Source organism: Strigops habroptila, chromosome 5, assembly GCF_004027225.2.
Source record: "Strigops habroptila isolate Jane chromosome 5, bStrHab1.2.pri, whole genome shotgun sequence".
In the NCBI taxonomy this organism is placed as follows: domain Eukaryota; kingdom Metazoa; phylum Chordata; class Aves; order Psittaciformes; family Psittacidae; genus Strigops; species Strigops habroptila.
In genome coordinates this window covers 1,338,974-1,351,486 of record NC_044281.2, presented here as the reverse complement: position 1 = coordinate 1,351,486, position 12,513 = coordinate 1,338,974, and the positions used below count along the sequence as shown (strand labels likewise).

Genomic DNA, 12,513 nt, shown 5'->3' with positions numbered 1-12,513 from the left:
GTCTCAGCAAGGCTCTTAAGTCATGTTGAAATCTGCCCTAAAGTATCCTCGAAAAGAAAAAAAAAAGCAATCACAGGCTGTGATCTGTGCTGTAAAGAACTGCAGGGCCCATCAATTCTCAGTGAGTAATAAAAAAGTTGAATTCCAGCCATACGAAATTGTTTTAAAGTGCCATGAGAGTTAAACTCCCATTGGAAAGCCCTGGAGGAAGATAAATCTGCTGAAGAGATCATTGTTTGACTGAATGAATTCCCAACCCTGTCATCCTAGTTATGGGATACCTGCTGGGCTATAACTGTTGCACTGTAAGTGCTCTGCTTATACATTTCTCTAAGCGACAGAGAAATATGCATTTCAAAAGGTTGAAAAAAGCATGAAGGCACTTACTGGTGGTTTGCTGTCCAGTCAAAGGTTTGCTCTCCCTGCCCTGGCTCACGGCAAAGATCTTAAAGAGATAGGTTGTTCCTGGGAGCAAGTCAATAACTTCAGCAAAAGAGCTCCTGGTGACAGGCAGTCTCTGGCCATGCTGACCAGGGCGATTGACAGGGATCACTTCAACTCGGTAGCCAGACACTTGGCTCTGCGGTGGGGTCCACATGATGGTGATCTTGATATCAGAAACCTCCACAAACTGCAGATCTTTGGGTGAAGGAACTTCACCTGAAAGCAGAACGACACAACAGTGTGAGAGGGAATCCTTTGCAATTGGCAGGAGAAGCTATAGGTGTATGTGGAAGAAAAAAAGCACTTAATTTAGATTGAACATTGGCTAGCCCAAGAATATGTACCGCATTAAGAATGTCATGTTACCTTACCATAAACATGTCTGCACACATTCCCAGCCAATATTCAAGAAGACTACAATTCAAAAGGTCACTGCATAGTTTGATGTATTTTATGCCTCAGTCATAGAAAGTATCTTGCTATCACAGAAAGAGAACTGAATGACCAGATGTAATATGCTACAGAACTTCAAGTATATGCAGGACAAAAAGCTTGGGGATAAAAAAAATACTCCAGGAGCTGGAAACAGGAACCTCCTTTCAAAATTAAAAGAGAGGGTTTTCAAAACCCGCAGCATGTTCTCAGTATCTATAATTACATTTAAATCAATCTTTTATTATTAAAAAGGAACAGGGGCTGATCTGGCCCTTGTAGTCAGAGACAATATCCAGTTCCCTCTATGTTGGTCCACAGTACTGCAGCCTTGAATTCCTATGTTCAAATTAAGCTTGTTCAGATTAGGCCTGATACTGCCCAAAGGTTAACCAATGCTCATTTTTGGAATATACAGATGCCAAACCATAAAATCATTGAGCTGAGTTCATTCCTGGTAAATTCCCATTTGCAAACATGTGCTTGCAACTTGCAGGACCATCAAATTCCACTGCTACCACATGAGATCCCATGTCTTTCACTATCCTTTCTTTTGGTTTGGCTAATCAGCCCAATTGGATACTTAAAGAATTCCTGAAACCAGTAGTTTTTTTAATTGTGGGGCCCTCAAGTTTAGCTCTTATGGTGCTATTCTGGCCCATCAGTCAGTGCTGAGCAATCTCCCATCGCTACTGACTGCAATGGAAAATAATGGTTAGGACTGGAAAAGACAGGGATAAGTCAGGTGAACAATTTGGATTTGTGTTGTGGCGTCTGAGTACATAACCTTACACATCTGTAGGCCAAGTACTGAGGCAAAATGATATACCAGGCTCCTAAAAAGATCTCTGAGCAGAATCCTCTTAAGACAACTTAGGAAACTCTGATCTCTCTTTTCCATAGACACAATGCAAGACCTGCCTGCCGTCTGATCCCTAGGAATTACACCCCTATTAATGCAGAGTGATGGCTTGACTGTGTCAGTTCATAACTGCTGCTTTACTATGAAACTTCAGTACTATAGACATTTACAATTAAGAAACACAACAACGACACAAACTAGAACCGAGTCCATTTAAAGATTCATTTAGCTAGAACAATGTGAGCCTGCATTGTCATTGGCTCTGTGTACTAACAGAAAACTCAATGACTGATATCCAGAACGTGCTGCCCAATACCTGTGCGTGGGACGCCTGTGGTTTCCTGTTGGATGAAGATAGGAGTACTCTCCTGATTTTCTTCCACTGCGTAGATGCTGATGTTGTACTGAACACCCGGCATCAAGTCACTGAGTGTTACAGAGGTTGCAGTGTCAGGCAGGTTGAGCTCTGTGCTGCTGCCTTCCACAGAGGGTGTGTAGATAATTCTGTAGCCTAAAGGAAGAGAAGTATATACAGTCCTCAGCAATGATCAGTAAGAAAGCTCAAGGAATACCAAAAAATGATAGTTAAACTGATGTTCCTACTGAGGTTTTATAAAAATAGTCCTGAACTTCAGCAGGACCTATGGCTTGCTTGTGCTCACGCCACATCCACAGATCACACACGCAGAATACTTTACAAAGCATAACCTGACCTGGATTATCGTTTGACATGTGGATTTAGGTCTGTAGAGCTCTCTTGCTTGTTATGGGATGGTCTGGATGACAGACAGAGAAGGTCATGGGGCTTGGTTTTATTTAACACAAATCCAGAAGGAATTGTTTTGCATCCAGCCTCCTGAATTGCTTGGTTCAGACAGTGAAGCCAAGCCAATGCTAAGCTGCCCATGTGCTTTCCAGCTGGTCTTTCAGACTGGGCAGAATTATGTACTAAGCCCTCTGTCCTAGAGTTACACTTTTAGTTTTTACCTAGATTTCAGATTCTAGCAATAATGCAAAAGAAGAGGTGCACTCCAACTAGACAAACCTGTGATTGGAGCCTGTGGTCTGCTCCAGCTAATGACAATTGATGTGTCATCCACGCTTTCCACAGTGTGATCGGGAGGTGCATCAGGAGCTGTTTAAGGGAGAAAAAAGAAGCGGCCAGCAAGCATGAGGATAAAAGATAACAAAAAGTTATTAAGCATACAACAGAAACAGCTTTCAAAGTGCAGCACCACCCACCCACCATAATACACCAGACTTCACATACCTGTAGTCTGTGAAGTAGACAGGATCAGATTCTGCTCTCCTTCTTCAGAGATTTGGTAGACATTAACAATGTACTTGCGACCAGGAAGCAAGTCAGGGATGTTGACAGAAGTGGCTGTGCTTGGAAGATCTAAGGAAGGCGGGAAAGAAAAAATTGCCTTAGCAATTCTATCTTCTTGCTTTCTCTCCAAATGAAATAATTGAGACTTCTCTGCTCTAATCTGGGCTGAATCACAGTATTCCTGCAATAAAACAGCAACTCTTCTGCGCTGTGTCTTTAGTCCACATCAGAGAAGATGTGTGGAGAGCTGGACAAGGTCTCCATGCTGAGCAGGCAGACAACACCTAGGACAGCACAGCTTGATGCATGCTATGGCAGGGTAACGTGAGCTGCACACTGCTGGCATTAAGCCATCTCAGCTAAGTAGTCTTTTCATACCCCGAAATTGCATTTTCAATACAGAAATCTATGGAAAAATTTTCACATGAAGGGGTTATGTGGAAAGACTGACTCATGAGTAGAGAAGAATGACATTATGAGGGCTGGTGAACTTCTCTCCCCTCTGCCTTTCCCCCAGATGTCCACCTACATGCCAGATGTAGGAAATTCTCAATGAAGCAGCTCCTTACTGGCCAGACTGAAGCCAAGCATCTTAAGGCAAACTGGGAATTGCCTTTCAATTTGCCTGGAAACCACTTTCTGTAGACAGATGATCTCAGGAGCTGCTTCACAACACAGCTCAGCTGTCTGGGCAGCCACTGTGCAGACAAGAAAGGTGGTGACAGTGCTGGCAGTCCCAGTGTAAGTCACTTCTACTCATGAGTCCAAGCTTGAGAGTTCAGGAAAGCAACAGTGCAGGGAGAATTATTAGGTCTTTTTCCCATGTGTCTATCACACTCGTGCCTGAATAGCTATTATAACCTCAAATCCTTGTGAGATATTGCTATTACCATTGTTAAGACAGGAAATTAGGAAAAAGAAGATACGATGAAATTATGTGTAGCGACACAGGCTCTACAATAGATGTTAGAAAAGCAGATTCAATGCCTAGGTCTGAGTCCAGTTTCCCGGCTTAGGCAAGTTGTCATATTATCAAAGATGAGGAAGATCCAATCAAAACAAAACAACTGACAAAGTGGACTGGAACAGATATGAGATGACAAGTAGCCAAGAGAGGACATTTGGGAAAGATTTCTCTCCATCTTTCTGATGGAAGGACAAATGTACAGCAAAGGAAATTAGCCAGGCTGCAAGTTCAAAAAGTACATTTGGTTCTCTTCTCATCTGCACTGCTGCTCGCTTCAGGATGCTGCGGATGCTACTAAATTTACATGATTTCAAAAGGAAAAAAAGACTGGACAAATTCATGGAGCTGAAAATAATAAATATATCTATCCACAGTTATTACAAATCCACCACCCCTGGTTCAGGGAGTTTTCCTCTGCAGGATCTGGGACAGTATTCTGAGGGTGTATTGCCATGTACTTGTCTTGTTCTCATAGCCTTCCTTTAACACCAACTGATGGTCGTTGATGAAGAAAAGATAATGAACTAAGTGAGCTTTTAATCTGAGCTATTCCCACCACTCTCGTATCCTATTGAATCCTGCTAAGGGACAGGGAGATCCTCACTATTCTGATTGTCACAGAAAACAGTTAGCAGAGCTTTGCTCTAGTAAACTCAGATATTGTCTCACCAAGATACTGCGGCTCATCGCCCTCCTCGCTCAGCTCATACTCAACACGGAATCCAGAGACTGTATCAGATGCAGATACCCAGGAGACAACAAAGCTGTTGGATGTGATTTCAGTGACTGACTCTGACGTAGCAACCATAGGAGGAAGAAGAGTTGTCTCTCCTGAGACAGTGTTGCCTACAAGAGAGAAAATTGGAGAGGTTTAATTAACCATCACTACTTCCATGTTAACTGGGATGCATGAAAAAAAGACTTAGCTGAAGGAGATTCTGCTTCTTTGCATGGCCCTGCTGTTCAACTTACTTGTCACTGCTGTGGTGCTGGTTGTGGTAAAATCAAAGCGGGTGACTTCTTTGTGGCCATACTGCTGAACACTGATGAGCTGTCCTTCATATATGACACCAGGCTTCAGGCCTGAGATGGTGTAGGAGTTCTGGTAGCCAGGTACAGTGGCTTCCTTCCACTGCCTTCCAGAGTTTTTCTGCAAGAGCAAGGCCAGTCAGATAGTGAGAGACTCCCTAGCCTGCAAGAAGGGGTATGTAGTGATGAATCTGCTACATGCCTATCAAGCAATCTGATATTCAAACACAGGTATGGCTGGGAATGGCTAATGCACAGATGGAATCAAGTCAAAGGAGATGAGAAAAGAATGACAGGAAGCAGGGCTAATGACATTTTGGGTCATCAAGTTTTACAGGGGTAAACTGAAAAACAATCTAGCTTCAAACTTTCTTCCTTTAAAAGGAAAATTATTTGTAATATATAAACTAAACTCATTCCTTTATCAAAAACATAGTAAGGCATGAAGGAATAGCTGGAAAATGCATATTTGAAGGCTGTTCACAATTACACTTTAAGCCATCATCTGAAAACAATATAGAGAAACGTTCTTCCCACCTACCCTGTGTTTGAACTCTATGGGAAGCTCTAAAGTAATGCTCCATCCTCTGAGGTTTGTACTCCAGTGCTTTAAAGTCCATTTCATTCAGGCCTTGATCCAAGATACACTGAAGTCAGTAAAAAGACTCTAGTGCCTTTAATGGCTTTGGATCAGGGCCTCTATTGTTCTTCTAATAACAGGCAGCATTGAGGTACTAATGTTCTTAATCATTAAGTGGTCTTTTGTGAAGCTGCACTCAGGGATCTGTAACACAACTCATCTACCTTGGTTAAACTGAATCATTCCTCAAACATGAATGAGCCAACGAGCAGTGGTTAACCAGCTTTGGTTTAGACATTAGAGAGGATGGGAGATGACTGTTTATTTAATCCTATGCTAGCTGCTTTTATCTGCATATCCTACTCATTTTTACCTCCTCATTAATAGGATAAAATCTGTCCCAGTTGTCTTTGGGCATGCACATGGTACTAAAACAATGTTTCTTAGGACAAAGAAGCTTCCACAAGGATTTACATTACTTAAAAGTGAGGAAGGATATAAACTTGTCTCCTTACTGTGCTAGTGCTTTGGTTAACAAGATACTTCATGAACACACTGACCATTAAAGTTTGAGCAGGAAAACATCAAGTGTTTATACAGCACTTGTCTTTGATCCTCAGAGTAACTGTTGACCACAACAGGACAAGGACACTGAATTAGCAACTAAAGTTTGCTGAAATAGCATCAGTCACTTCTTCCAGACATCACAAAAAGCCAAAAAATAAAGTATTTTTGATGAACAAATGATGACGCATGTGGCACTCACCGGTCTCCAGCGCAAGATGTACTTGGTGATGTGAGATCGTTCAGGAGCGTTCCACTGGATGGGGTGAGAGTTTGGCTGGTTCGTGCTCTCTGTGATGATCACCTGAACAGGCCCAGATGACCCTGGAAAAAAGAATAGCCACTGTTAACATGCTGGAGATGTTTTTCTTCTGCCTTCTTTGTGGAGTCATCAAAAAGGAATAAATGGCTCACATATTACTGCTATACACAGGAAATGAATGATATTGTCTTTCTACCTTTAATGCTTCATCACCACTTAGAAAACTGATGAATTAGAATATATTCTGGGGGGGAATTAACATCCCCTGTTTGGGTTAATTTCCTGTGAGCTATCAATGAAAGAGAGAACTGGAGCAGCCCAGTATAGAAAAAGTCTACAAAGCAAAGCTGCATTGTTCAAAGAGAGGGAGCTTCTCAGCAACTAACTACTTTCATCAATTAATATCTCCTGCAATGGGAGCAGGGAAACAGATGAGAAACATCTGCCAAATGCAGTCTAATCTTGTGGCATGGTGAGGGCAAGCTCCTGATCTGCCATTGCATACACCCTGCAAAGAGACACTAGGTGTTTACTGTCGTACTGATAATCAGTTGATTTGAAACACTGAATTTTCATGAAACTGTGGAGAACTCCATGAGGCAAGTCTTCTGCACACAACCACATCAGAAGGGTTGGTGGAAGTCTTGAGACAAATCAGGCCCAGAAACTCATGAAAATAGAAGTTCAGCAGTGCTCTAATGTGTAAGACTACTGATTGCATTTAGTTAGATCAGGCTCAGGCTCAGTCCACAAAGCTCCGCAGTGGAGAAGGAAAGGTTCTATGCTCCCATGGTTTTCTTTTCACTCCTTCCTAGCCTTGCTAGAAAGATGTCACTGAACATTCAGCAGCACTGTCCTCATGTTAATTCTCAGAAAATCCCAGCAACGAGCACCCTGGAACCTGCAAGGAAGTGTCTCATTTTAGCCATTAAATACCTTCACTCTTCCCCTACTCCCAACATTTCTAATTATAATTTATTTGGACAACTGTGTAACATACATACATGCTTCATATTTAACCAGACTTCCAGGAAAACAAACCTGTGCCCACAGGCAGAAAATTTCAAAGCTCACCTAACCCCAAACCTACATTCAGAAGCATTAGATTTGCTTTATTTACACATTTTCAGTCACTCTTGTGTCTAAAGAAGCCCAAAGCTCTGGTCTCCAGTCTGGAGGCATGCATATTTCACATAGCTCAGGGAGATGTTTGTTTAAGCAGTCCGTCAGGAGTCAATGACGTTCAGCAAGCTCCAGTAAGAAACTCAAGAAAAAAAGTTCAAAGAAGGCCTGCTTCCTGTTCTTGCTCTCCTTAGTTTGCTGCCCAAAGAAAGGTAAGTCCACATAGTTCTGGCTGCCAAGTGTTCTTTTGCCTTGTCTCTGGCTCACCAGCTGGCCACAGATAGAAATGCAGTCAGTTCACTGACAGCACTGCTGGATACGAGTCGGGTTCAATAGGGTGCTGGTGCAAAGACCTTCTCTATGATGTGAGTGAAGCCAGTCACAGGGAAGAGGTACCTCATTTATGTGCAGCACGTAGTTGCAACAAACTTCAAAGGGGCTATTCCCCTTCTACAGCAGGGGCACCTATATTAAAATCCTCTTTCTGAATGAGCTTCACCTTCCTCTTCTTAACTTACAGGGCACTTGGGGTATAAATATATTGCAGCTAATGAGTGGACACACTCTTAACCTATCTTGATACAAAAGCAGAGAATCACCTCAGCATTGAAACTGCTATATCTGATCTTTATGCGGTTCCTCCATGTTTATGCTCAGAGATTATTGGGGAACCAGTGACATAAGCACAGCCTTCTCCTTGTATTGAGCCCAAACACAACCTTAATTAACAGCAAATGAAGACAGTGGCAGTTGCAACCTTGAACAGGAAAGTAGAGAGGTTCTCCTTATCACGTTCTGATCAGGAAACTGGAATAGAACAAGCCAACAAACAGGCATTGCCTGTTCCTATAAAGATTTCCTGGAAATGACTGGGCAAACAGAAGTCCAAATATTTAATTTCTTCAGGGCACTGATCAGGAAAAATGTTTCATTCCATGGTGGATTTTGCTTCTGTAGTGAGTGGAAAAGGAAAGACTACACACGTTAGAGTTTTAAGCAATAGAAACTGAAGGTTGCAGGTGTGATATTGCTAAATACCAAGAGGAAGTGTAAACCCAAGTTGTGTGAACTGATAGTCATTCTCTAAACTAACCCTGGCCTCAGGAATAGATTTTAACACCTCAACTCCTCTTTCTAATCATGACACCTATTTGTGCTTGCCAAGGAAGAGAGGGAAATGGTTCTGTTTAAAAAGGAAACCTGAGCAGGTTGAAGGGTGGAAAGTTTGCTTTCCTCAAGTATAACTCAGCAGATGAGTTGGGTTTCTTACCAGGATAGGTCTGCAGAGGCTGGCAATGCCATTCTCCAATACCACGACCATAGCAATAGCACTGGTATCTGACACCATGGACGTACTTCTCCCATGAATCTCCAATTTGATAAAAGGTACGGGTCTCTGAATCCTGGCACTGATCTAAAGGCACAAAAAAGTCGATTAACCACTGCACATTACAGAAACTATAGTGCATACCTATGCCAAACACAGAAGAGTAAATCATGAGACTTTTAGGCAAAGAAATGTAACGCCAATGTTTATTTGCAAATATAGCTACATAAAAAGAGAAAGTGGCAACAGAAATTGAATCTCAGATCAAAGTTCTTGATGTATCATTGCATGTGTTAAGTTAGATACTAGGGGGCTAATTCAGCTGTGATGCATTTCTTCAGATACTGTTAAGTACAAGCTGTCCACCTGGCAAACTTCCCAGGGAAGTCACTGGGGTGTTCCTTCAAGAAAGGATTTAGTCTGAACTATCTATTGTGGAGCTCGGTTCTGCTCCAGTCAACTAAGTCCATCTCTCATCCAAAGCTAAACCATGCTGCTCTCAAGGAAATCAATGGCAAAATTCCTGCTGGCTTGAGCAGAAAGCTTTAGAATCTTTAGAATCTTTAGAATACTTTATAAATAGGAAGTCGCCCATTAGTTTTCAGCAGAGTCTTTCCAGATTTACCATTGTATAAACCAAAGGAGGACAGATCAAATCCCGAAATCAGCTTAGCTAGTGCAAATGCAACACAGTCCAAGCACCTGGGTACACTTTCTAGTCTGACTTATGCCTGTGTTTCTGGCTCATTGGAAATTTACACTGAGAACTAGTATTATGCTTGCTTGGATAAATAGCAGCCTTTTTTCGAGTGAGACAACAAAATTGAACTGATTGCACTTTTACAGATAGCTGAAATCATTCCCCCTCCCCTTCTTCCAAAGTAGTAATTTTCAGGAGCTTTACAATCCAAATTCCTCCAGTAAACCTGTACAGATATTACTGTAAATAAATCAGATTTTCTTGGAAATAGTTTGAAGTTCTCTTGAATTTAGTAATTGCAAGCCAAACAGCTAGGTCTTATCTTCCAATTGAGGTTCACTAGGGAAGGGGGGAGGCAGAAGAGATGAAATCTCCTAATTTCTGCAGAGAACCATGATGGTTTTAGCTAACCTCCAGAGTGCTGTTAACACATGTTCTCATCCTGAGCCTTCTCTTTGCCAGAACAAAGGGCAGCCAAAAAAATCAATTTAGTCCAAAGTAAGTTAATGTATGCCGGTGCTCCTCTCTCAGTTCAATGAGGAGACCTAAAGATTTTCGGGTAGAGAAAGAAAACTGATCCTGGCATCAGTGCCTGGCTGCATACTGTTTTATCAGTCCGAGAGCCCTGCCTGCTTGGCCAACACCTCAGGTACCAGAATTCAGCCAAATCACCCAGCCAAGGGCCAATGTGCCCTGTTACAACAACGTGCTGCATTTTAAGAGGTATGTTGATAGGATCCATTACGACTGCATCATCACTTACTTCTTCTGTGGCATGTCTGATAACCCAAGCTTATGTCCTTAAAACTACAAATGCCCTTTCACCCACCATCCAGCACATCCAGTGCTACTTCTAGTTTTGCAGTTGTGCAATTCAGGACAGAAAGCGAGCAAAGGCTGGGCCCAAATGCACACACCGGTTTCACCATACTGTAATCAGTTTCTACATAGCCACAGAGTGCATTTGGCATCTGGGAACAGCTGGTGACTTACCAACAGGATCACATTTCCATCTCCCCCGGCCCTGGCCAAAGCATGTGCAGTTCAACATATGCCCCTCATCATGACGCTTGTGGAAGGTCTGGTTCACATCATAGGTGATACCATCCACAATGCACTGGTCTGTTTGAGAAAGAGCAGAGACAGATTGTCAGCAAGAGCTCTAAGCGTTAAGACAAAATCCCTCTGCTTGGCACATCGTTCCCTCCTCCTGATCAGCTTACAGAGACTGACCATGACAAACTCCATTCAAGCAAAAGGGAGCCCTCCTACTATCTGTGATCAAAACTGGTTAGTGCTGCATACACACCACTGCTCCCAGGTTCATTTATCAGCAGTGTGCAAACAAGCAACACTGGCAGGAAAGAGGTCTGTAGGATGCAGTTCAAAGTACAGGATGTTACTCAAACTACAGAACTGTCTGGTTGTTCCTTTTGGCAGATTCCACATATGAAAGAAAATCTAAACCAGCACACTAACTCTCTCACTGCCTCCTCTGAGGTGTGAGAGAGGTGTGTGCGATCATTAAAACTACCCATGGAGAAAAGGGCTACTCCACTTTTACAAAGATACCCATCAGAGTAACAGCGTGAGGATGTTTGTTCTTCTTTGTGGTGTCTCTGCTACACTTTGTAGTAAACTGAAGACAGAAGCAGATCTATTACACATCCAAGATGCTATTGGTGCTTACTAATCTACTATTCCCTCAAAACACAGTAAACAGACCCCGTGCTTAAGTACTGTGCTGTCAGTCTATTAGCTTCAATGGCAACATGTCAACCTGTGATCTGGCCCAGAATTCCTAACACCAGTCTAATCACAGCAAGGAGCAGAAAGACAAAATAAACATGCAAACCACCCCAGAAGCATGTTGTTTTGTTAACTGGGACCCAAGAGACCCAAGTTCAGTTCCGGCATCAATCACAGACCATCTGTCCTTGGGGAAGCAGCTCAGTTAATTCCAGGCTTTCATTCCCCATCATACTTTCCCACACAACGGGCATGGCGTCAGGATAAACCAAGCAGCTCAGACCCTCCTATGGGTGCCAAAGACCTTCTCTGGCTGCTATGTTTAAACAGCTCTACTTAAGATAACCTTTGCCTTTTGAAAAAGCAAAGTATCTCTACCCTCCTCATCAAGAAAGACCACTTTAACTCCAGAATGAAACTGCAGAGAACTAGCTGTGTATGTGGAAAAAGGAGTTTCACAGACCAGAACTTTTAGCAGTGTGTTTCTCATTTCTGTGAGGGAAACACATTAAAAAAACTCTCCCAAAGCCCTCGAGTGAGCTTTTCCCTATAAATTATATCCCATTTCAGCAGTGGTGTTAAGAATCGTTTCTTGGCTGCTTGACAGCAACCCCCCTGCCTTTTCCAGACATGAAGCCAATGCTGTGAGCTAGCTGTAGGATGATCAAATGTCTGTGCTTTTAAGTTTTCTTTTTTTGGTATTGCTTAAGCACTTCTCCACTTGGACCACTCATATAAATAAGTAAATAAATAAGAGTAATCTCAGTGCTGTCCTGCCAACTTTTCATATAGATTAGCCAGCAAAGGGCTAATCCAGCACAGAGGAATTGAAAATTTTACTGCAGAACAATAAACCAGAACAGTTCTGCATTCAAACTTCAGTCTAGTCTGGAGTTCTGTCTGTTCCTGAGCAGGGGAAGTGCCTCTATCAAGCTCTCCATAAAGTCCCAGTGGTGCTGATTCCTAAATGCAGACAAAAGGGGGTAGGGATACCTACTGACCAAGTTAACCAAGTTTTGCCTCCACTTGCTAGCCCGCAAAGGCTAAAATAGTATTTTTCCAGTACATAAATGAGACAGAAACTTTGCTCCTGTGATTCTCTTTCTACTCCAAAGAAAAGCTCAATATATAGTTCTTGAGCCTGG

At 42.4% G+C, this 12,513-nt stretch overlaps 1 protein-coding gene across 4 annotated transcripts in view; it reads right to left on the bottom strand.

The window, feature by feature from the left end:
• The window catches only part of FN1 (fibronectin 1), a 55,524-nt gene that overhangs the window by 30,726 nt on the left and 12,285 nt on the right, over positions 1 to 12,513 (bottom strand). For all 4 annotated transcript variants that reach the window (XM_030487383.1, XM_030487385.1, XM_030487386.1 and 1 more), the window contains exons 11-19: positions 10,613 to 10,741; positions 8,863 to 9,006; positions 6,411 to 6,532; positions 5,008 to 5,185; positions 4,705 to 4,881; positions 3,009 to 3,137; positions 2,784 to 2,873; positions 2,055 to 2,249; positions 388 to 660 (exon numbers count right to left, since the gene is read on the bottom strand). In XM_030487383.1, the coding sequence (XP_030343243.1) occupies positions 388 to 660; positions 2,055 to 2,249; positions 2,784 to 2,873; positions 3,009 to 3,137; positions 4,705 to 4,881; positions 5,008 to 5,185; positions 6,411 to 6,532; positions 8,863 to 9,006; positions 10,613 to 10,741 (1,437 nt within the window). The remainder of the gene's footprint in view (positions 1 to 387; positions 661 to 2,054; positions 2,250 to 2,783; positions 2,874 to 3,008; positions 3,138 to 4,704; positions 4,882 to 5,007; positions 5,186 to 6,410; positions 6,533 to 8,862; positions 9,007 to 10,612; positions 10,742 to 12,513) is intronic.